The sequence below is a fragment of the Hyaena hyaena genome, unplaced genomic scaffold (genome assembly GCF_003009895.1).
Source record: "Hyaena hyaena isolate Hyena2069 unplaced genomic scaffold, ASM300989v1 scaffold_1778, whole genome shotgun sequence".
In the NCBI taxonomy this organism is placed as follows: Eukaryota; Metazoa; Chordata; class Mammalia; order Carnivora; family Hyaenidae; genus Hyaena; species Hyaena hyaena.
This window is the reverse complement of record NW_024082371.1, coordinates 97708-121940: the sequence shown is the minus strand read 5'-3', so window position 1 is coordinate 121940 and position 24233 is coordinate 97708. Positions and strand designations below refer to the sequence as shown.

General features: G+C 41.4%; 2 protein-coding genes across 2 annotated transcripts; both read right to left on the bottom strand.

The window, feature by feature from the left end:
• Nucleotides 1-7745: 7745 nt before the first annotated feature.
• On the bottom strand, nt 7746-8731 carry LOC120226535 (olfactory receptor 7E24-like). The gene is given in 2 exon segments (XM_039224716.1): nt 7746-8014; nt 8017-8731. Coding segments are annotated over 2 exon segments (927 nt in total). The 5' UTR covers nt 8675-8731.
• A 6415-nt stretch (nt 8732-15146) lies between these two features.
• On the bottom strand, nt 15147-16127 carry LOC120226534 (putative gustatory receptor clone PTE01). Its single transcript, XM_039224715.1, has one exon. The coding sequence runs from the start codon at nt 16125-16127 to the stop codon at nt 15147-15149; it is 981 nt and encodes a 326-aa protein (XP_039080646.1).
• Nucleotides 16128-24233: the final 8106 nt, after the last annotated feature.

Here is a 24233-nt window from a genome sequence, read left to right as displayed (position 1 = left end):
ACCACCACCACAGGTCTCTGTGGCTCATGGATCCCAGTTACTGTTCTGGACTTGTTACTCCATCGCCCATGGTTAATGCTACTGCCATTTAAGTTTAGAACTCAAGATACTTGTAATTTAGAACCTCTGTTTGGGTGTGGAGGTTAGTTAACTGAACCATATTAAAACGCTCAAGAATTACAAATTTGGAACAAGAGTGGAAATTGTGGATATCAATTGACTAAGACTTCCTTAACATTCTCTGCAGCTTGACTAAACTTAAAACATGTTTCTTCCTGACCATAGTCCCCTGGCCTGTCTTTTGTCATCAGTTTTACAACCCAGGATGTCTTCATTAAAGACCTAGGAGCCAAACCTATGAAATATAATCTTCAATAAAGTTAGCACCTTTATCTCCCAGCTTCCTTCCATAGGAGAGTAGGCTTAAGTTCAATAAGCAGCACTTAACAAACACAGATAGACTAGCCACATTGACCAACCTCCCCCCAGTATCTTCCCGCCCTTTTCCATGAGTTAACCCCAGCTTTAAAAATCCTCCTGCCTTGAGAAGGACACATATCATATGTTTGCACGTATAGGAGGATTAGGAGGAACTTGATGGAGGAACAAGGGGGAGAAGAAGGGGGGAAATGGTGGGGGAAAGGCGGAGAGGCAAACCATGAGAGACTCTTGAATGCTGACAAAAACTGAGGACTGATGAATGGGGGGGGGAGGGGGGATGGGCATGGAGGAGGACACTTGTGGGGATGAGCACTGAGTGTTATGTGGAAACTAATTTGACAATAAACTATTTGTAAAAAAAAAAAAAAAATCCTCCTGCCTTTTGTTCTGTGGAGTTGAGTTCAATCTCTATCCCTTATTGCAATAATCTTGAATAAGTCTTCTACCTGTTTAACTATGTCCAATGCAATTTTACTTGGATACACAATCAATGAGTTTCTAGACTTCCTAACAAATTTCTATCAAAGTATTCTTTTGATGAAATTGCCCAGTGTCTCGCCTGTTTAAGCAAATAATATTGCTTCTCACAAAGGACTTCAGACTGGAAGAGGAGCAAACCCCACTTTCTTGATGCATCAGTTTAATTTGGAACAGAATAGCTGAGGCAGCCTGCTACAGAATTGTCCCTTATACTCAAAATGTGTGAGTTCACTCAGAAGGTAATGGTAGTAAAAGATGAATAGAGACTAACCTGATGGAGAGAAGATCAGGAGAATTTAGATGAATGTCAGGGAAGGAATCTTTTGTTTGTTTGTTTGTTTGCTTGTTTTACTTATTTTGAGAGAGAGCGTGCGCGCACACAAGAGGTGCAGAAGAGAGGGAAAGAGAAAGAGAATTGAGCAGGCTACTCACTGTCACCATGGAGCCTGATGTGGGGCCCCAAGTCATGAATTCTGAGGTCATGACTTAAGTCAAAATCAAGAGTTGGTTCCTAAACTGACTGAGCCATGCAGGAGCCCCAGAGAGAGAAAACATCTTTTAAGTTTTTATATTTAAGTGGAAAATTAAAAACTGACTGAAAGAATACAGTCTGTTTAAAGAAAAATGAGAGGAATGCCTGGGCGGCTCAGTCAGTTGAGCGTCTGTCTTTGGCTCAGGTCATATTTCACGGTTTGTGAGTTTAAGCCCTGTGTTGAGCTCTGTGCTGCTGGCTCAGAGCCTAGAGCCTGCTTTGATTTTCTCTCTCTCTCTCTGCCCCTCCCCCCCCCGCCCTGCTCTGTCTTCTCTATCTGAAAAATAAATAAGCATTAAAAATTTTTTAATAAAAAAAGAAATATAAGATAGCCAATATGTCTAGACAAATGGTTCTCACACTTAGTGTCCAATAGAATCACCTGGTGGACTTGTTCCAATACAGATGCCTGGCTTCCAGCTGCAGAGGTTCTGATTTAGCAGGTCTGGAGAGGGTATGAAAATTCGCATTTGTTGGGGCACCTGGGTGGTTCAGTCGGTTAAGCGTCCGACTTCGGCTCAGGTCACGATCTCATGGTTCGTGGGTTTGAGCCCCACGTCAGGCTGTGTGCTGACAGCTGGCTCAGAGCCTGGAGCCTGTTTCAGATTCTGTGTCTCCCTCTCTCTCTCCCCTGCTCATGCTGTCTCTCTCTCTCAAAAATAAATAAAACATTAAAAAAAAAAAAAAGAAAATTCATATTTGTAAGTTCCCAGGTGAAGCTGATGGTGCTGGTCCAGGGACCAGTGAAGAAATTGGAAAAGGATACAAGAGACTAACTGAAGGATGTTATAGACCATGATAAGGGGTTCAGATTTTATTCTAAGAGCAGTAGAAAGTGACTAGAAGGTTTTAGGCAGGGAAGTCACAAGTTTTTGACTACACCTAAAAAGTCAGTCTGGCTGCCATGTATACAGGAAGAAAGTGAATATTGAGCACTCATTTAGGACATTCTTGTAACAACAATAATAAAATCTGACTATGAATTGTTCTTAAAGAATGGGAAAAGCAAATCATATCATTAAGACAGTGCTATACAGATCAACTAAGTACTTTGAAATGAAGACAATTAAAACAAGGACCTAAAGTGACAAAATCTGGGGGGACCTGAGTGACCTGGAAGGGAGTAGTAGGTCTCTCACTTGAAAATCTGAACAGCTATATTGTATGTGCTAGATGCTAGATGCTAGTGAATTTTGACAGCGGAAACAAGAAGAGAGTTAGTAGTTCGTCTGCTGGCATGCACTTAAAGCACCTTCCACTATGAACCAGCATTGGAATGTTTCTGAGTTCTTCAGAAAGCTCCTCTTCTGAGAAGGGCAGGAATAGCCTCATTGTTAAACACTGTGGTCATCCCCATGGTAGAGGCCTTCAAAATCCAATGAACATAGGAATCTGCAGAGCCCTGATGAGTGTTTATGGTTGGATGATTGACTCCAGAAATTTGAGAACTACAATAGCAGCAGCAGCCAAAAAATTGTCATTTTTAAGCATATTTTAATTACATTGAAGGGTTTAATGTTTTAAAATAAACTTTTTAAAAATGTAATACAACAATCTCTATCAAAATAAGGTGAGCATTTTTTACAGAGCTAAAAAAAATCCTAAAATTTGTATGGAGCCAGAAAAGACCCAAAATAGCCAAAGCAATCTTGAAAAAGAAAACCAAAGCCAGAGTCATCACAATTCTGGACTTCAAGCTGTATTACAAAGCTGTAATCATCAAGACAGTATATTACTGGCACAAAAACAGACACTCAGATCAATGGAACAGAAATGGACCCACAAACATATGGCCAACTAATCTTTGACAAAGCAAGAAAGAATATCCAATGGAAGAAAGACAATCTCCTCAGCAACCAGTACTGGGAAAACTGGACAGAGACAAGCAGAGAAAATGAACTTGGACCACTTTCTTATACCATACACAAAAATAAACTCAAAATGGATGAAAGACCTAAATGTTAAGACAGGAAGCCACCAAAATACTAGAGGAGAAAGCAGACAAAAACCTCTTTGAACTTGGCTACAGCAACTTCTTACTCAACATGTCTCAGGAGGCAAGAGAAACAAAAGCAAAAATCAACTATTGGGACCTCATCAAGATACAAATTTCTGCACAGCAAAGGAAACAATCAGCAAAACTAAAAGCAACTGGCAGAATGGGGGAAGATATTTGCAAGTGACATATCAGATAAAGGGTTAGTATCCAAAATTTATAAAGAACTTATCGAACTCAGTACCCGAAAAACAAATAATCCAGTGAAGAAATGGGCAAAAGAAATAAATAGACACTTTTCCAAAGAAGACGTCAAGGTGGCTGACAGACACATGTAAAAATGCTCAATATCACTCACCCTGAGGGAAATACAAATTAAAAACACAATGAGATACCACCTCACACCTGTCAGAATGGCAAACATCAACAACTCAGGCAACAATAGATGCTGGCACGGATATGGAGAGAGAGGATCTCTTCTGCACTGCTGGTGGGAATGCAAACTGGTGCAGCCACTCTGGAAAACAGTATGGAGGTTCCTCAAAAAATCAAAATAGAACTACCATGTGACCCAGCAATTGCACTCCTAGGTATTTATCCAAGGGATACAAGTGTGCTGTTTCGAAGGGGCACGTGAACCCCAATGTTTATAGCAGTACTATCTACAATAGCCAAAGTACGGAAAGAGCCCAAATGTTCATCCATGAGTGGATGAAGAAGATGTAGTATATATATTACAATGGGGTGTTACTCGGCAGTCACAAAGAAAGAAATATTGTCATATGCCACTATGTGGATGGATCTAGAGGGTATTATACTATGTAAAATTAGTCAGGGAAAGACAAATATTATATGACTTTACTCATATGAGGACTTTAAAACACAAAACAGATGAACATAAGGGAAGGGAAGCAAAAATAATATAAAAACAGTGGGGGAGAGAAAACATAAGAGACTCTTAAATGTGGAGAACAGAGGGTTGTTGGATGGGTTGTGGGAGGGGGGATGGGCTAAATGGGTAAGAGGGGCATTAAGGAATCTACTTCTCAAATCACTGTTGCACGATATGCTGACTAACTTGGATGTAAATGTAAAAATTAATCAGTTAATTGAAACTAATACACATGGGGACATGTATGTTACTTTATTATCTCAAACTCTGCACTCCTTTTCTGTCAAACATCTCCGAATTTGTGTTTCCAGAGTGGTGAAGATTTTCAGTGGGAACCTCCCTGCTGCCCCCAGGGAACCACTGAATGAATGAATGCCCCCATTCTTCATCTCTTACTCTTGAATTTTCCTATTCTTGAGCCTAGAGTTGGGTTTGTAGTTCAAAAAATATTGCTGGCCATTCCAACTACTTCGAACTGCTAAACTTATTGTGGTGATCATTTCATAGTGTATATAAATGCTGAATTATTGTATACCTGAAACTAATGTATGTCAATTATGCCTCAATAAAAATAACATACTAGTGTATGCAAAAAAAATTTTTTTAAGGGGTGCCTGGGTTCTCAGGCAGTTAAGCAACTGAGTTGATTTTGGCTCAGGTCACAGTCTCACAGTATGTGAGTTCATGTGAGCCCAGCGTCCAGCCCTATCTTGGGCTCCAAGCTGACAGTAAAGAGCCTGCTTGGGATTTGCTCGCTCTCTCCCTCTCTCGATGCCCCTTCCCCCTCTCAAAATAAATAAATAAACTTAAAAAAATAAAATGTTCTCAAATACATTTTATTACTAACAAGCTGTCTCACTTTACTTCCTTCTGAAGCAGACTCTGAGACAATGATTAGCACACAGGATGTCTACCAAGCAGTGTTTCTGGAATCAACACCTGTGGAAGGCATATGTGTAGTAAAGAATTTGGTCGCACCTAAAGGGAAATGGCCTGTGTCCCAGCTCCTGGGAAGTAACCTTGAAACACTTCAAAATTTCCTAGTGATAGGAGTGATTGGTTATTCGTGGAAGCCCCCAAGAACCACACCTGATAGTTTATGCTAATGAAATGACTTAGGAAGGGGACTGGCCATGCCAAAAAGACCAGTCATGTGATTAAAGGGTTGGAGCATTGGGCAAAGAGATATCAGCCCAATGTAGGGAGGGAGGCTGAAAATTGAGTTTAACTCGATACTTCATAATTCAACTATTCATGTCTATATAATGAAGCCTCAATAAAAATTCTGGATACTGGCACTCACGTGAGCCACCTGATTGGCTCACTGATTGGCAGTGGTCTTTGAGTATTGTCACACATATTGTCACTAGGAAGCAGTAATGGGTCTGGACTCCTAGGGAAGAAGACAACAAGAAGCTTCCCATATGGGAACATCCAAATCTTGCCCTTCTTTGGCTAACTCTAATTTGTATCTCTTTGCTATAAACAAACTGCAATCATAAGCACACTGGTTCTTGAGTTCTGTGAGTCATTCTGGAGCATTATTGAATCTGAAGTACTCCTCTCAGTTTGAATCATTCTAGCAAATTATCGAATGTGAAAAAGTTCCCAAATTTGTATCCAACTAGTCTGATGTGAGAGTGGACTTAGGGACTCCTGAACTTGCAGCTGGTGCTGGAAGTGAGGGCAAACTTGTGGTTGGCAAATTCTTTGCAGCAAGGAAGGATGCTGGAAAAAGTCAGCCAAGCTGAAGCCCATCAAAGATCTCCAAAAATCAGGGGCACCTTGGTGGCCTAGTCAGTTAAGCATCCGACTTTGGCTCAGGTCGTGATCTCACAGTCTGTGAGATTAAGCCCCGCATTGGGCTCTGTGTTGACAGCTCAGAGGCTGGAGCATGCTTCAGGTTCTGTGTCTCCCTCTCTCTCTCTGCCCCTCCCTGCTCACATTCTTTCTCTGTCTCTGTCTCTCTCAAGAGTGAAATAAACATTTAAAAACTCTCCCAAAACCAGCAGGGAGTTCTGGAACTAAGATGATCTCTTAGAGTTGCCTGGAATTAAGTCAAAGAGACCAAATGTTTACACCCCTACATCTAAATAGTCATTGGATGTGCGCTGCCCAAGAAGGAGGCATGAACTTGCTGAGGTAGATCTCTATAGAGGTTGATGCTGAGGGTTGAGTAACACCCAACATTTGAAGCAACATATTTCTTATTCCTGCCATAAAATCTTTTTTTTAAGTGTCCAGTACAGTGGAATTAAGTACTTTCACACTGTTGTACAGTCATCACCATCATCCATCTCTAGAACTTTTCTATCTCCCCAAACTGAAATTCTGTCCCATTAAACACTAACTCCCGGGGCACCTGGGTGGCTAGGTCGGTTAAGTGTCTGACTTTGGCTCAGGTCATGATCTCATGGTTCATGGGTTCAAGCCCCGCATCAGGCTCTGTGCTGACAGCCAGCTCAGAGCCTGGAGCCTGTTTTGGATTCTGTATATCTCTCTCTCTCTCTGACCCTCCCTTGCTCACCCTGTCTGTCTGTCTGTCTCTCTCTCTCTCAGAAATAAATAAAACATTTAAAAAAACACACTAACTCCCCCTCTCCCTTCCCCAGACTGTAGCTCCCACCATTCTACTTTCTGTCTCTATGAATTCAACCACTTTATGCACCTTACATAACTGGAAGTATACAATATTTGTCCCTTTGTGTCTGGTGATATAATACAATTTGGGAGAAATCTGATAGAATGGGAAGGAGAATTATCAGGAAAAGTAGGAACCACCTCTGCTCTGGTAGCTCCTCTCCCATTTACTCCTTAGGAACCATATATCCCAATTTTCTTAGTGAAGTCCCAGGAAACTTGATAACTGTTTATGCAAACTCAATATTAATGGTGTCCCATTTCAATTTCTAAAGGAAATTAAATTGTCACCTTACTCGCTCAAAAAACTGACCAAGATCATTAAGGCACCAAAATGTATTAGATGTCTTGGTCCTTAAGGTGGGGTTTAGATCCTCCCATTAAATTGGCAGGTAGGGTTGGGGGGAGAAATCATAGGAAAAGTATAGAAACAATCAACAACAAGAGAGAGTTATGATTATTTTGCAATGATAGAAACAAGACTGCTCATAACCAAGAGTCCTGGAAAATGCAAAAGGAAAGTGAGAGGGATATAGAGGTATATGCATAATCCTGCAGGAGCTATGATTTAAACGGGGAGCCCAAAATAATCTCCCAATTCCATTAGAGCTATGCTAAGAGGAAAAACTGTGTAAGTAAAAAACAGAGATCCATATAGATACCTACACCATGTGACTGCACATTCAGAATGTCTTGTTGTGCATGTTTCAGTTTGCTGTATTTTCCAGTTCTATGAACCACAAAGGAGAAGACAGACGCTGAGATTAGTCTGTCCTGCTGATAATCCTCCACAGTGCCTTCTTGATGTCCTTGTTTCTCAGGCTGTAGATGAAGGGGTTCAGCATTGGGGTGACCACAGTGTACATCACCGAGGCCACTGCACTCTTCCTGGGGGACAGGGAGACAGATGAACTGAGGTACACCCCAAGAGCTGTTCCATAAAACAAGCAAACAACTGACAGGTGAGAGCCACAGGTAGAAAAGGCTTTGTACTTCCCACCTGTCGATGGGACTCTCAAAATGGAGGAAACATTCGAGTATAAGAGCAAAGGATCCCTGAGAGTGGAATGCCGCCAAAAATGGCCCCTATGAAATAAATTAGTATGGTGTCGATGGAGGTATCAGAACAGGTAAGGTGGAGAAGTTGAGGTGCATCACAAAAGAAATGATGAATTTCCACATTTGTGCAGAAAGTAAGTTGTGACACCATCAAACAGTGAATCTGAGAGTCCAGAAGGCTGCTGAAAAATGACACGAAGACCAAAAAGCCACAGAGGCATGGGTTCATGATGACTAGGTAGTGCAGGGGGTGACAAATGGCCACAAACCGGTCATATGCCATCACAGCCAGGAGTAGACTGTCCAAACATCCAAATAGGAAAAAAAAGGACACCTGAGTTAGGCAGCCTGCATAAGTGATTGATTTGCTGTGTGTTTGTATGTTCACCAGCATCTTGGGGATGGTAGTCGAGGTGAAACCAATGTCAGCCAAGGACAGGTTGGAGAGGAAGAAGTACATGGGTGTGTGGAGGTGAGGGTCAGAGCCGACAGCCAGGATGATGAGCAGATTCCCGAGCACAGTGACCAGGTACATGGACAGGAACAGCCCAAAGAGAAGGGGCTGTAGTTCTGGGTCATCTGAGAGTCCCATGAGGAAGAATTCTGACACACCAGTTAGATTCTGTGGTTCCATGAAGATGGGACACCTCTCAAAAAAAAAAAAAGTATTGAATAAACAAAACAAGTGTAGAGACACCCAGCTAAGTGTGCATATTTTGATTCAAGCGATTTACAAGTAAAGGATTCACACTTGAGGATCCTACCTCCTGTTACCTTCTGCAACATTTCTCAATTGTACACTCCTCTTAGAACTCTTTATTAGTGTTCTGGGCTATTTACCTCTTTCTGCATATACCCGCCATGAAGACATTGAACCAAAGAATGTTAGACAAGCATACAAATATATAAACATAGAAATATTTATGGGCTGTGTAGCAACATGGATGGACCTTGAAGGTGTTTGCTGAGCAAAATAAGTCAGGCAGAGAAGGACAAATATCATATGTTTGCACATATAGGAGGATTAGGAGGAACTTAACAGAGGACCATGGGGGAGAAGAAGGGGGGAAATGGTGGGGGAAAGGGAGAGAGGCAAACCATGAGAGACTCTTGAATGCTGAGAACAAACTGAGGACTGATGGGGGTGGGAGGGAGGGGGGTGATGGGCACGGAAGAGGACACTTGTGGGGATGAGCACTGGGTGTTATATGGAAACCAACTTGACAATAAACTATTTGTAAAATAAAATAATTAAATAAAATAAATATACATCTATACCACAAAAAAAATTTTTTATGGGCTCCTGCGTGGCTCAGGTGGTTAAGTGTCTGACTGTTGATTTCAGTTCAGGTCATAATCTCACAGTTTGTGGGTTCAAGCCCATGTCAGGCTCTGTACTGACAGTGTGGAGACTGCATGGGATTCTCCCTTTCTCTCTGCCCCTCCTGCTTGCACTGTCTCTCTCAAAATAAACTTTAAAAAAAGAGAAATATTTAGTTATACTTGCTTGAGAACTCACATTTGCTGGGGTCCCTGGGTGGCTCAGTTGGTTAAGTGTCTGACTTCAGCTCAGGTTATAATTTCACAGTTCATGGATTCAAGTCCTGCATCAGGCTCTGTGCTGACAGCTCAGAGCCTGGACCCTACTTCTAATTCTGTGTCTCCCTCTCTGCCCCTCCCCTGCTCATGCTCTGTCTCTATCTGTTAAACATTCAAAAAATTTAAAAAAACAAACAAAAAAAGAACTCATATTTGTTACTAGGAAAAGTTGAGTTTTCTTGCTGTCCCTGCATGATCCCATTTCCCTCTGCACTTCAGCTGCCCAAACGCAAACACTGTCAAGAATGTGGCAGGTATATTTTCCTTTCAGTGTTTCCGTATATTCCTATTGATGTATTTATAAACAGTTTTCTTAAAAACTTACTTAATACTATAATAATACCCATATTGTTTCCTTAGTTCTCATTTACCACAATAATGCATTTGAAGTGTCTCTGTGAAGTACGCACATCTATTTCAAGCACCTTGAATGATGCATAGTATTACCTGACGTATGAGTGTTATTTTTTCCATTTCTTATTACAATATTCGTAATGAAATTCTTGTGCCCACTTCCATTTTATACAAGCAAGAATTTCTATAATATTTAGGCATAAGTAGTATAAAATTATAAAAATCAATACATGTACAGTTTTACTATTAATTATCTACATTTATTTTCCTTTTTTTTTTTTTAAATGTTTTATTTGTTTCTAGGAGAGAGAGAGAGACAGCGTGAGCAGGGGAGGGTCAGAGACAGAGGGAGTCACAGACTGAAACAGGCTCCAGGCTCTGAGCTGGCAGTCAGCATAGAGCCCGACGCGGGGCTCGAACCCACGAACCGTGAGATCATGACCTAAGCAAAAGTCGGACGCCCAACCGACTAAGCCACCCAGGCGCCCCTACATTTATTTTCCTAATAGACAAAAGCAGCTTCATGCTTTTATTGTCAAGGCACAGAATTGGAAACAGCCCTAAAGTCTGTGCTGCAATGGTCTTTCATGATTGATCCACATGAAAATTACTGTTTTGTATAAGGAGTGATATTTCTATATCACAGATTTCCAAAACAAGCGGCAAAATGCATTACTCTTCATAGAAACTTCTATGATGTATAATATTCATGCAGTAAAGGCCCTCGTAAACCACTTGGCCCATTTCCCTAATTCACAGATGAGCTTACAAAATCTCAACCGAGGGAATTGGTGGCCCTGTTCTGTTTGCTCATCTGGGACAAAAGCAGTTGAGTGCACAGAGCCTTGGGATGGGAATCAGGCCTTTCAGTCTCACATCTGTCACGTACTAAATGTGGAGTATTTGCAATGTCTCAACCTCTCTGTGCTGGAATCCCTCTAGGTATCACCTAGAAATAGGGAGAACAGCATCCATTTCAAGACATGTGTGACACCAAACAGAGGTTTGCCCTGGAAGGAAGAGAGGCACCCAGAGAGAGCACTGAAGCCATGAGAACCAGGGAAGGGTCTATTCAATATTGAACAGAGATGACTGTTGTCCTTGTCACGTGCTCTGTGCCATGCAAAGTATCGTCTCTGGGAAATCGGAAATGAATGTGATTCATCTGTTTCCCTCCAAATACTCAGTATCTATCTGCATAAGGACAAAAAAAAAAAAAGGTTCTCTCAGGATCTAGGAAAAACCAAAACTTTCAATCACAGGATATTTTAGTTGGCTAGATGGCACTTAGTCTTGGAATGACAGTAACAATAGCAACAATATTAATAATGTCTAAATTTTACCTTGCCCTTACTGTGTGCGTCCACCACATATTTAGTCACAAGTACAGGGCTCAGTACAGTTGTATAAACCAGATCAAAGACAATAAGAACTTGCCCAGTGGCATACAGATAAAAAAGTAGAGCAGATAAGATTCAGCATTCAATGGTGGGTCTCTAAGGTCCATGCACTGAAATTGTTTGCTCTGTTTCCTTGCACTTCAGCAGAGAAAAAAAAAAATGCTGGGCTCCTATTCTTAACTCTGAAATGAGGATAATGTGTGTGGCTGCCTTTCAAGGCTGGCAATGCAGATAAGAGGTAGCAAGCTACATAGAAAACTTAGCTCAGTGCCCGGCACTGGGAGTCCCAAGTCCCAAGTATAAGTTTGTAACATTCTGGTTACTGTCATCATTTCCATCATCATCACCTTCATGATCATTGGCAGGACTTACTGGCAGTTAAGAAGCACCAATTTACTGCTCTGATGGGGAATAACCTATGAGAGATAGAACTAACATGGGACAAAAATAGAAATCTAAATAAAATTTCTAGGATCCCCACAAAACCCAATAACATTAGGTCTTTATTGGGCTGTGAGCTGAATCTTTCCATTTGGTCCCCCCACCCCACCCCCCTTCTGGGTATCCCAACTGTCCTGGTTGTCTAGATGAGGAGAAAACAGTGCTCTTCCAGTCCGTCTGCATTCCGTCTCTCCCACTGCACTTACTGCCCCTGAGCTGTACTGTATCTCTCCTGGAGCAGGACTGAGGAATGCAGATCTCACTGCCACTCCCCTACCTGGAGCTGCATGAGGACAGAGGCTTTGTTTCCAGGACTGGCAGGAAGACAGATGCAAGAATGGGTCTCCTGGAGCAAACAACTCTGGGAGGAGGAGACCCCTTTTGGAGCCCTCTTAACTGGAACTGGTCACTAAAGAGCTGGAAAGCACAGGCTGACTGTTTACAGTGGCTTGGCCTTGAGGGCTCAAAGGGCATGGCACGTAATTATCCAAATTGGTCCATGTTCTCCCAATCTCTAAGGACGTGTGATTATTAATGGAAGAGAAAAAGGAAAAAAGTAAACGTACTGAGGTTGCAGGGGGGTGGGGGCAGGGTCTAGATCCTTCCTCTTCTCAGGAAGAAGCGGACCTCTACTCCTCTCTTCTGACTTTTAGGTTACGTATCTCATCATAAAATTCAGACACATTTTTTTCCAACCAGAGAAAGCAACATGACTTTTTTATCTACAAAACCATTGACATAACCATGTAATTTAGAGAGAATTAGGTCTCCAATTCCAAGAACCTGATTTTATCAGTTAAAATTCATGTCTTTAAGAAGAACTTTCTATTTTTTCTATACACCTGGTTTGGGATTTGCAATTTTATGCATTGGAGATGTCTGGTTTTTGCTGCTTTGAATGACTATCCAGGTTTTAAACTTATTGTCCAGCAATATAGATTTTTATATTAGACAACTGTTTATTTTTACATATTTAGCTGGTGACTTGGTAATTTGCTTAAATACTTCAGAAGCTCTCATAGATCTCTATATTCAAAATGTGGGCCAGGGATGTAGTCCTCTCAAGGCTCAACTGGAAGATAAGCTCAGAGATTGATTTCTCATTAACGGATACAGAGAAAACCTCAATATTTACCATATTAAATTGGATATGAAAGAAAGTGTGCTAATTATGTTTGTGTATGCATAAATGACAGAGGAAAATTTTAGAGAGTCCAGAAGATCAAATGAGAGGAATGTACAGAAGGATTGGAGAAGAAAGTGTGCATGTTGAGATGTTTTAGAATGCTTGAACAAGAGGGAAATTTAGTATTAAACTGTAGTCACTTTGTAGCAGGAAGAGCCGATCCAATATGAACTTCACTGTCAGTGAAGTTGGTAGGCCATTGGCTTAGTGTAAAGGCAGAGCAAATGAAACCAGTTATTGGAAAGCTTTTCAGAAAGCCCCCAAATTTCTACCTCAGAAACTATGTGTAGCATCTGTAAAGGAAAGATTGATATGAACATGGGTTCCTAGGTGTGTAGCAGAAAACAGAAGGACCCAAAGACAGATTGACCATGAGAGAAGAGAAGGAAGCATGGTGACAAAATGGAATCCTAATAAGGTGGTTACTAGTGAAAGGGAAGATCTGCCCTTTCCTGAGGACACGGTCCTTTCCTATCCTTGAGTAATGACAGTGAAGATAGAGTTACATTTATCCACAAAGACTTAGGTTTTTTAATAACCTACAGGCACAATAAAAACCACTCAGCCACTGGAAATATCACCACTACTTGAAAGCTCGGTTGTATATCATTGATGAAGACATATCATTACAGTCACCTTTTTATCCCCCCTCACCTTGCAATCTTCCCATTGCATCTCACAATGTAGCTTTATTCCACATATTATGATTTACCAGATATCAAGAAAAAAGAAACTGCACTAGTTATTGTAATGAAGGTAATTTAATATAGATGACTAATACTTATTGAAAGGTGAAAGGCACAAAAGGAATAACATGGTAAGAGAGCCATAGCGGCAGGATATAGTGATAACACCATGGACTAAGAGGTATGGGGGAAAGGTTGGAGATTAGTGCATGTGCTCTTGATTACCATTATTGGAAGAACTTAAGACAAATGGAAAATTGGAGCAGCAGTTGAAAGGTTCCTAGCCCCTATCACAGCATCACAACTTCAAGTATAGAAGGGTAGGTCTGGAGCAGAGAACAATAGAGTAATATTCAGCACAGTTAACCAGCTGTAGAGTATGGAGGGGGAATATATGTAAAAAAAAAAATACTAGAACTATGAAGGAAAAAAAATCACCTTGGCTGTTGCTATGGAAAACTCAGATCTTCTCCTTTACAAGCTCTGATCACTTGGAGATATTCAGGATATGACTGTGAACAGTGAAGGACCCAACACATGCAAGTCATCTTTGAATGAAAGATCTGACAAAATTCAGTAGGCTTCCACCTTAGCTGCACATTAACCCCACCTGGGGAGCTTTAAAAAGCTGTTCATGTTTTCACACTCCAGTCCAATTGAATCTTATCTGCAATGTTGGGACTCAGGTAGGAGGATAATTTTTAAGAATTTTTAAAGTTTATTTATTTATTTTTGAAAGAGAGAGAATCCCAAGCAGGCTTCATGCTGTTAGCATAGAGACCAGTGCAGGGCTCAATCTCATGAAGCCTGAGAACATTGCTTGAGCCAAAATCATGAGTTGACTCAACCGACTGAGCCACCTAGGTGCCCCAAGATTTTAAGTAATCTCTATACCCAGTGTGGGGCTTCAATTTACAACCCCAATATCAAGACTTACTCACTCTTCTGACTGAGTCAGCCAGGCTGAAGATTTTTAAACTTATCAGATACTCCAAATAGGAAGCTAAGGTTAAGGACCAGTGACATACATTCTCTCACACAACCTGCATCAGTAGATTTAATCAAAGCCAAACTTTTATGGAAAATAGACATGATGCTGAAAATTGTTAAGAATTGTGCATATGTTTTAAAAGGGAGTTGTGAATTTCTATAGGAAGCTTGGGTGATAGTAGACAAATACAGAAGATTCCAAAGGTGTAATAAGACTCAATTGTGTGATGATTTTGACATACATAGGGTTCCAAAATACTCCCTTAATTCCATTAAAGTGCCAAGATGAGCAATATTTAGATATGACAAATCAAGAGGAATGGGAACCACAAGCTATAAAAATATGTGACCAAAGAGGCATGATTGCCAATTCCGTGTGTTTGGTTTGGCAATCGTTTCTGATTGACAAAAAAAAAAAAAAAAAAAGTCCAAGTATTAAGACAAGGCTGTTCAGTTGAGGAGCCTCTGCAAGGCCCTCTTGATGTCCCTGTTCCTTAGGCTGTAAACGAAGGGATTCAGCATGGGAGCTACCACAGCATACATCATGGAGGCCACTGCACCCTTCCTGGGAGAATGTGAGACAGTCGAACTGAGGTACACCCCAAGACCTGTTCCATAAAATAAGCAAACAACTGATAGGTGAGAGCCACAGGTGGAGAAGGCTCTGTACCTCCCGCCTGTTGATGGAAGTCTCAGAATGGAGGAAACAATTTGTGTATAAGAGAAAAGGATTCCTGAGACTGGAATACCACCAAAGATGGCACCAATAAAATACATGAATATCTTATTAGTGGAAGTATCATTACAGGAAAGCTTAAGGAGTTGGGGAGGGTCACAGAAGAAATTGGGAATTTCCACATTTGTGCAGAAGGTAAGTTGTGACATAATGAGGCACTGCAGCAGAGAGTCCAGAAGGCTGATCAAAAAAGACAGCAGAATCAGCAGGCGACAGAGGCGGGGGTTCATGATGACTGGGTAGTGCAGAGGATAACAAACAGCTACAAACCGATCATAGGCCATCACAGTCAAGAGTACACTGTCCAAACAGCCAAAGAGATAAAAAAAAGACAACTGAATCAGGCAGCCCGCGTGGGAGATGACTCTGTTATGAGTCTGAATGTCCCAAATCACCTTTGGAACCGTGGTAGACGTGAAGCCGATGTCAGCCAGCGACAAGATGGAAAGGAAGACGTACATGGGGGTGTGGAGGTGGGAGTCAGAGCTGATGGCCAGGGTGATCAGTAGATTCCCTAGCATGGTGACCAGATACATGGACAGGAACAGGCTGAAGGTTAGTGGGTGTAGTTCTGGATCATCTGAGAACCCCAGGAGGAGGAATTCCAGCACATCTGTTAGATTCTGTGGTTCCACGGAGCACAGACAGCTTTTGGAATATAAGTGGGAGTTTACATAAAGGAAACAACTATACATGTGTCCATCAGTGTGACTATATTTTGGATTCGTGCAATTCGTAAATAAAATATTTGCACTTGAGGAAAATTTAGCAACATTTCTCAGTTATGATCACACATTCTTCCTAGAATGCTTTTCTCTTCATCTTTTGCTCCCTTCCCCTGTTTCTATGTGCACACACTTTGGAAAAACAGGGCTAAAGAAATTAGAGATGCAAAGGTACTTAGAGATTTAAAATTCCATAAACACACTAACAGTCTCTATCCCCTCCTTTGAAAGAAACACAAGGAATATGAAATGTCATTTTCCCTTAAAATAATTATTCTAATCAAGGACACTAATAAGCAGTCAAAAGTACCTTATTTCATCTAAGAGCAGAGAAGTTACAAACACCCTTTAAGAACTGTGTAATAAAGAATCTGATTCCATATTTTGTGGTGATGTTTGACTGCAAACAGTGTTTAAGGCTCCCTTTACCTCATTTGCCCAACACCTGGGCTAGCTCATAAGAAAGCCTGGGTTTTCCAGTTATAAGTTCTGAGGATGTGATGAATAGCATGGTAACTACAGCTAATAATACTGTGTTTCATACTTAAAAGCATTTAAGAGTAGATCTTAAAAGTTCTCATTACAAGAAAAAAATTTTTGCAGGGCACCTGGATAGCTCAGTTGGCTGAGTACTGGACCCTTGATTTCAGCCTAGGTTATGATCCCAGAGTCATCGGATCAAGCTCTGCATCGGGCTCTGTGCTGAGTATGAAGCCTGCTTAAGATTTTCTCTCTGCCTCTGCCCTCTTCTGTTTGCCTGCTCACTGTCTCTCAAAAAAATAAAAAATTGGAACTATGTATGGTGATGGAGGTTAACTAGACCTGTGGTGATCATTTTGCAATATGTGTAAATTTTGAATCATTATGTTGTATACTTGGACCTAATATTATGTTATGTGTCAGTTATATCTCAATTTTTTTAAAAAAGCAACCAGGCAGCCTGGGTTCTCCCACCTTTGGAGACAGCGAGACATTCAAACCTCACAAGCACATATGCAGGGACTCTCACTATGAACTCACACTGTAGCCACAGGACAAAATCCAAGCCAGTCGCTTGAACTCTCGTGCCATTTCAGACCAGTTTAGATAGCCTGTTATCCTCTCCCTAAACAGGGAGATCTTTATGAGGAATAAAACTTTTTATACCCTCTTTTTATAACCTCTTGCTGGTGTTGACATCCAGCCTCGACATTCAGCCAAATTTTGAATAGGAGTCAATCCTATTTCTGCAGACTGGCCTATTGATGCAGCAACTGGGGCATGAGACAGTGACCACCACCACACGAGGTCTTTCTTCTCTTGCTCTGGCCTGCTCTCTGGTTCTGCTGCTCTGGCAAGCATGCATTCTGGACTGTGCCGCACTGTGATTCATTTCTTGAGCCCTTCCAGTCCTTTCTTATAGACTCAAATGACCTACTTTAGAAGTGTCAATAATCACTTGGTTGTTGGAGACAAGAGTATGGGATTGGGTCTTTTTTTTAACATTTTTTTTGGTGGTGGGGAAAGCTCAAGTGAGGGAGGGGTAGAGAGAGGGGGTCAGAGGATCTAAAGCATGCTCGGCGTTGACAGGCTGATGGCAGTGACCCTGATATGGGGCTTGAACTCGCCAACCGCGAAATCATGACCTGAGCTGTAGTCGGACAGACGCTCAACCAACTGAGCCATCCAGGTGCCCCAGGATTGGGTCTATTCTTAATGTGGCCCACGGTCTTGTGTCTTGGCCTAGGCCAATCCGTGTCTTAGAATGAAGCTGTGACTGAAATTAGGGTTGGGGAAAGGTTCTTACTCTGATTGTTTTGTGTTTCAAACCAGCATTGGCCTCTATGGGTGATCAAGGGAAAGAGTACCCCCTGTGCAAGATCTAGGTCCATTGGGTGGTTGCACATGAAAGTGTCATTGGAGAGGGAGAGAGGGAGAAAGAGAGGGAGAGAGAGAAAGAAAGAAGGGAGGGGAAGGAGAAGAAGAAAAGGAGTCATTTTGTGTTATATGAGATCTGCACTCCTAAAAACAGACTGGGACCTTTCAGTATCTCTGCTGTTCCTGTTGCCCACGCCTTTGTAACAACAAAGATCCAGACCCTCAGGGTTATAGGGAGAAACATCCATAGCACCCCTGTAGCACAGTAAAGAAGTTAGTGTAGACCTGGGTTAATCATGAAACAATCATCATCTCGGAAGAGGTCCCTCATCATGAAGACCCTGGCTTGAGGCTCTCTGGAGAAAGAAATTTACAAACATGAGCAGGATGGAAGGGACCTCCTTTGAAATATATCCAGTGTTAACAAAGAGAAAAAGGAATAGAAAGAAAGAAACATGCATATGTTTGAAGGAAACAAAAAATGGAACAGGTATACAATTTGATCCAATTAGAAATCTGAAATGTACTAAAAAATTTGTAGAATAAAAAATCAAATTGTGTTGATTGGCTTTTGCATCTCTTCACATAAGTTCTGGATTAACTTTAATACCTGCTGAAATGCACTAGTTGGCAACATGTTCTCAATCAATATAGGGGTTCAAGTTATAGTCATTGCTTGGGATCTCCCTAAATTTAATTTAAACAAGGTGTTCTCTAGATTCTTAGGGAGGTTCTTGAACATAAGAACAGTGAACAAACATGTATGCCTCACCTTCACCATTGAAACTATTTCCTTGCCCTCAAAGATCCCACAGTGGGCATGAACACTCTGACCCAAAAAGTAGTATGTTAAAATTAAGTCTTTGGCACTACGTAGGAAAAACCTACCCACTGTTCACCTCCTGCAATTCCCCTTTATTTTACACAGAATGCTTCTCTTCTGAAACTTCTGGTCAGCAAGTATACAGAGTCCCCCCCCCAAACTAAGCAATTCGCTATAAGAGCTGAATGTCCTACAATTTAACTCAATTCTGACACTCTCTGCCTGGAGTGTCATATCCCATAGGATAAGGGCTCTGTCTCACAAGACTGCTCCAATCCCACTTCAGATGCCAGTTGCAAGTGGTAGGTCCATCATGTTCTGGCTAAATTCTGTCTAATTTGGCTACAAACCAGGGCTTCCCATGGACCCTTCCTCAGGGTTTGATTAATTTGATTTGTCACTCTGGAAGAGACAATGAAAGACATTGCCCACACCCTGTGCCTTGTGAGTAGAGTCTTGATACTCAGATCCAAACATGACTTCACCCCTTTTACCCTAGGACTTGGTAAAAATGAAGAATTCTGTGCTCCTTTCTTCAACTGCATACCTCTATTTTGGGAAGGATTATGTACGTGAAAATGAAAAGCTACATAGCACAAAGCTCAGAGCCTGGCACAGGAGACACTCAATAAACTTTTATAAACACTCAACAAACTACTCTTCTCACTATCATCATGATCACCATCATCACATTCATGATCTTTTCAGAGTGCTTAGGGAACAATTTGGAGACATCCACTTCCTGCGCTCATGTGAGTGAGGCATCTGGAAGCTCAAAATGGTGTCAGAGGAGAGTAGAATTCTAAATGAGATTCTGAAATCCCCAACAGGAAACAACATCAACTCCATGGGCTCTGAGCAGAAACTTTGCATATGGCTGCCCTCCCACCTGGCCAGCCCCAGCTTGTCTTGCTGAGGAGGAAACAGTTCCCAACTGTCCCTCTTCTGTCCACCATCTTCCGGGGCACTCACTGGTCCATGCTGTACCTCTGCCTGATCATGACATGGGAGTTTGGATCCATCCTCCTCTCCTGCCTGGTAAGGCTTTGTTATCAGGACTGGCAAGAAGACAGGCTCAGGCATGAATCTTATTTTGCAGATGACTCTGGGAGGAGAAGACCAGGTATGAAGCCTAACGGATTTGCCATCCAGAAAGGCTGGAGGCACTGGCTAATTATTTACTCCTGTATGACCTAAGAGCTCAATGCACAGAGCTCATAATTAGCAAAATTGGACCAGGCTATCCCAATCCCTGAGGACTTCCTAAACACAGAAAAAAAAGGAAAAAAAAAAGAAAAGTGAATGTATTTAGGAGGATCTATGCCCTTCTTCCTGTCTGGAGAAAATTCATCTGTCTGTATACTTTGCTTCTGACTTCCAATTTCAAGGATCTTAACATAAAATACAGACTCCTTTTTCTTTTTCAATTTAATGTATGACTTTCTGACTTTGTCATATGCAAATCCATTATGTTAATCATGTAAATTAGGGAGAATTCTGTCTTCTATAACAAGAATCAGAAGCTATTTCTATCTCCTAAGTTAAAACTTGTGCCCCTAAGAGGAACTTCCTTTTTTCCCCATTTCTAGGGTTTTCCCCCCTATTTATATGACATCCTAATTTAAAAAAGAACATTAAAAAAAGGGGGGGGAACCTGGGTGGCTCAGTCGGTTAAGCGTCTGACTTCAGCTCAGGTCATGATCTCATGGTTCATGGGTTCGAGCCCCACGTCGGGCTCTGTGCTGACAGCCATCTCAGAGCCTGAAGCCTGTTTCAGATTCTGTATCTCCCTCTCTCTGACCCTCCCCTGCTCATGCTGTCTCTCTCTCTCTCTCCTAGAAATAAATAAAACATAAAAAAAAATTAAAAAAAAAAAACATTTAAAAAAATAAATGACATCCTAAGTTCTAGTTTTTCTCTTTCATTGATGTATGTTGGAATATCAAATGCCATTAATTTTTATGTGCTTATTTGTAACTTGCTACTTCTCTTAAATAAATAAGAGTGTCTAACAAGACTGCAATTAGTATGTCAGCTAGAGCTACTGTCCCCTCAAAGTTTGACTGGGTGAAGACCTATTTCCAAGCCCACTAACATAGCTGTTGGAAGGATGGATTCCTTGTGGGCTGTTGGCCAGAGGTATTCTCAGTTCTCTGCCACATGGGTCCTTCATGGGGAAGCTTACACATGGCAGTTGGCTTCCATCAGGATAAGCAAACAGGTGACAAGGAAACAACAGACAGGAAGATGAAAGCCAGGATCTTTTTGTACCCTAATCTCAGAAGTGACATCCCATCAGTTCTGCCATGTTGTATTGGTTGGAGGCAAGTCGCTAGGCCCAGAGCACACTTAGGGGGATGAGTCTCCACAATGGCATAAACATAGGAGGTGAAGGTCATTGGGAATATATTAGAATCTACCCACCATTCAGGTCTTACCCCTTATCAGAACATTGGTCTTAAACATCACGAGACTTTGAAGGTGTCTCTCTGCTTCTGAACACAGCCCACAACCCATAACACCAAAACACTCTCAACAAAATTCCTCTGCAAAATATCTGACATGTGAGTAGAAATTGCCACAATTTGGTATTTCTGCAGACCCCACCATGTTGCTTCAGGACATGAAGCTAATGTCATTTATCTTCTACCACTAGGGTCCCTCCACTGGCATCACACCAAGCTGAGCCATTCTGTGCTCAAATTCAACAAATGTCCCCAGTAGTTTCTGATATCTGCGTATCAAGAAGAATTCATTTGCCCTAGAATGTATTTTATTTACATTACTTTGTGTTCACAAATCCTAACATTTAAATAAATGGCCTGTTGGTTTTTTTCTGGTTGACAAAATAAATTGTATGAAAATACTGGTCCCTCACAACCTGCCACATCCTATCCATATGGTTCTCCTGACTCAGAGGATTCTGGATGAGTAATTCAGTGATTGGTTTGTCATTAACCCAATGCAAAGAAAAATCAATTAAAACAAGACGGTGAAGAAGGCAACCCTGGCCTCTGTCCTCCACCCCCAACCCACAGAGATCAATAATTAGCCATCCATGAACAAAAAGAGCTCTGGAAGAGGTCAGGAGTCTACTTAAGAAACTTCAGCAAACAATGACTAACCACAAAAAGGGAATAACCTGAGAATAAGGTTAACATGAGAATAACTATACAAAAGGGAAGAAAAAATAGCTTCATTTTGCTTGCATCATTCCATCCCCCAGCTAGCACTGCTTAGCACCAAGAGGGAATTCCTCAGCTACAAGAGTTCCTCTCCAAAGGAAAGGGAGAATAGAGTGAGTGACCAGTTTGCCCAGTGGTTCAGTGCTCTGCACAAAGGACCTGCTTCTGTTATACCTCCCCACCCCCAGAGAATGGCAAAGCTTGCACATATAGACACAGCTAGAAACAAAGAAGAAGTGTAAGCACTACCAATATCAACCACAAGCAGGAATGGTACTGACATAAAAATAGTCACAGAAGACAAAGGTAGAGACTCAACATCCCAGAAATAAACCCATGCACATATAGTCAACTAATATTTGACAAGAGAACCAAGAACACTCAATGGTGAAAGAATATTCTCTTCAAAAAATAGTGTTGGTAGGGATACAAGAGTGCTGATGGATAGGAGCACATATGTTCATAGCAGCACTCTCAACAATAGCCAAAACATGGAAAGAACCTAAGTGTCCATCAACTGATGAATGGATCAAGAATATGTGGTATATTTAGGGGCGCCTGGGTGGCTTAGTCGGTTGGGCGTCCGACTTTCGCTTAGGTCATGATCTCGCGGTTCGTGGGTTCGAGCCCCGCGTCGGGCTCTGTGCTGACTGCCAGCTCAGAGCCTGGAGCCTATTTCAGAGTCTGTGTCTCCCTCTCTCTCTGACCCTCCCCTGTTCACGCTCTCTCTCTCTCCTAGAAATAAATAAAAATATTAAAAAAAAAAGAATATGTAGTATATTTATACAATGGAATACTACATGGCAATGAGAAAATAAAATCGGGCCATGTGTAGCAACATGGATGGACCTTGAGGGTGTTATGCTGAGCGAAATAAGTCAGGCAGAGAACGACAGATACCATATGTTTGCACATATAGGAGGATTAGGAAGAACTTCACTGAGGACCATGGGGGAGAAGGGGAAAAACAGTTGGGGAGAGGGAGAGAGGCAAACCATGAGAGACTCTTGAATGTTGAGAACAAACTGAGGGCAGATGCGGGTGGGGGAGAGGGAGAAGGGGGATGATGAGCACGGGGTAGGGCACTTGTGGGGATGAGCACTGGGTGTTATATGGAAACCAAATTGACAATAAACTATTTTTAAAAATAATAATAAAATAAAAAACATTGCTTTGAGCTACAATAAGCTTTTTATAATTTAGCCTTTTAAGCTTGATCTCTTTAGCAACTCACAACTAAACCATCTCGGGTGCTTTTTTAAAATATCCTCATACCGGGCACTTTGGGGATGAGCACTGAGTGTTATGTAGAAACTAATTTGACAATAAACTATTTGTAAAAAAAAATAAAATAAAATAAAATAAAATAAAATATCCTCATACCTAGGCACACATCTGTCCAACTAAATCAGAATCTCTGGTGATGAGACTCAGTCATCATTAATTATAAAACTTCGTAGAGTATTCTAATAAAATCCATTATTTCGGGGCTCCTGGGTGACTCAGTTGGTTAAGCATCCAACCTTCAGCTCAGGTCATGATCTCACCATTCGTGAGTTTGGCCCCACATTGGGCTCCACACTGACAGTGCAGAAAGTGCCTGGGATTCTCTCTATCTCCCTCTGTCTTCTCCTTCTCCACTTGTGTGCTCTCTCTCTCTCTGTCTCTGTCTAAATAAACAAACAAACTTTTAAAAATCCAGGATTGAGGAGCAGTAATGTCATCCTTAGACATTACCTGGATAAATAGCTTTGACAGATGCAAAATTCATATGGAAAATAAACAGAAACCATGGAAAATGATATAAATTTTAAGTATATAAAAGGAAGAATGGGGGCGCCTGGGTGGCTTAGTCGGTTAAGCGTCCGACTTTCGCTTAGGACATGATCTCGCGGTTCGTGGGTTCGAGCCCCATGTCGGGCTCCGTGCTGACTGCCAGCTCAGAGCCTGGAGCCTGTTTCGGAGTCTGTGTCTCCCTCTCTCTCTCTGACCCTCCCCTGCTCTCGCTGTCTCTCTCTCCTAGAAATAAATAAATAAATAAATAAATAAATAAATAAATAAATAAATAAAAAGGAAGAATGTACCCTGGATACCAGGGTCATTGAGGAGAACCTCTCATGCATTCATTATGATGTACAAAGGGTCCCAGAATACTCCTCCAATCCAATTTAAAACAAAATTTTTTTTTCATGTCTTAAAATAGATTTATTT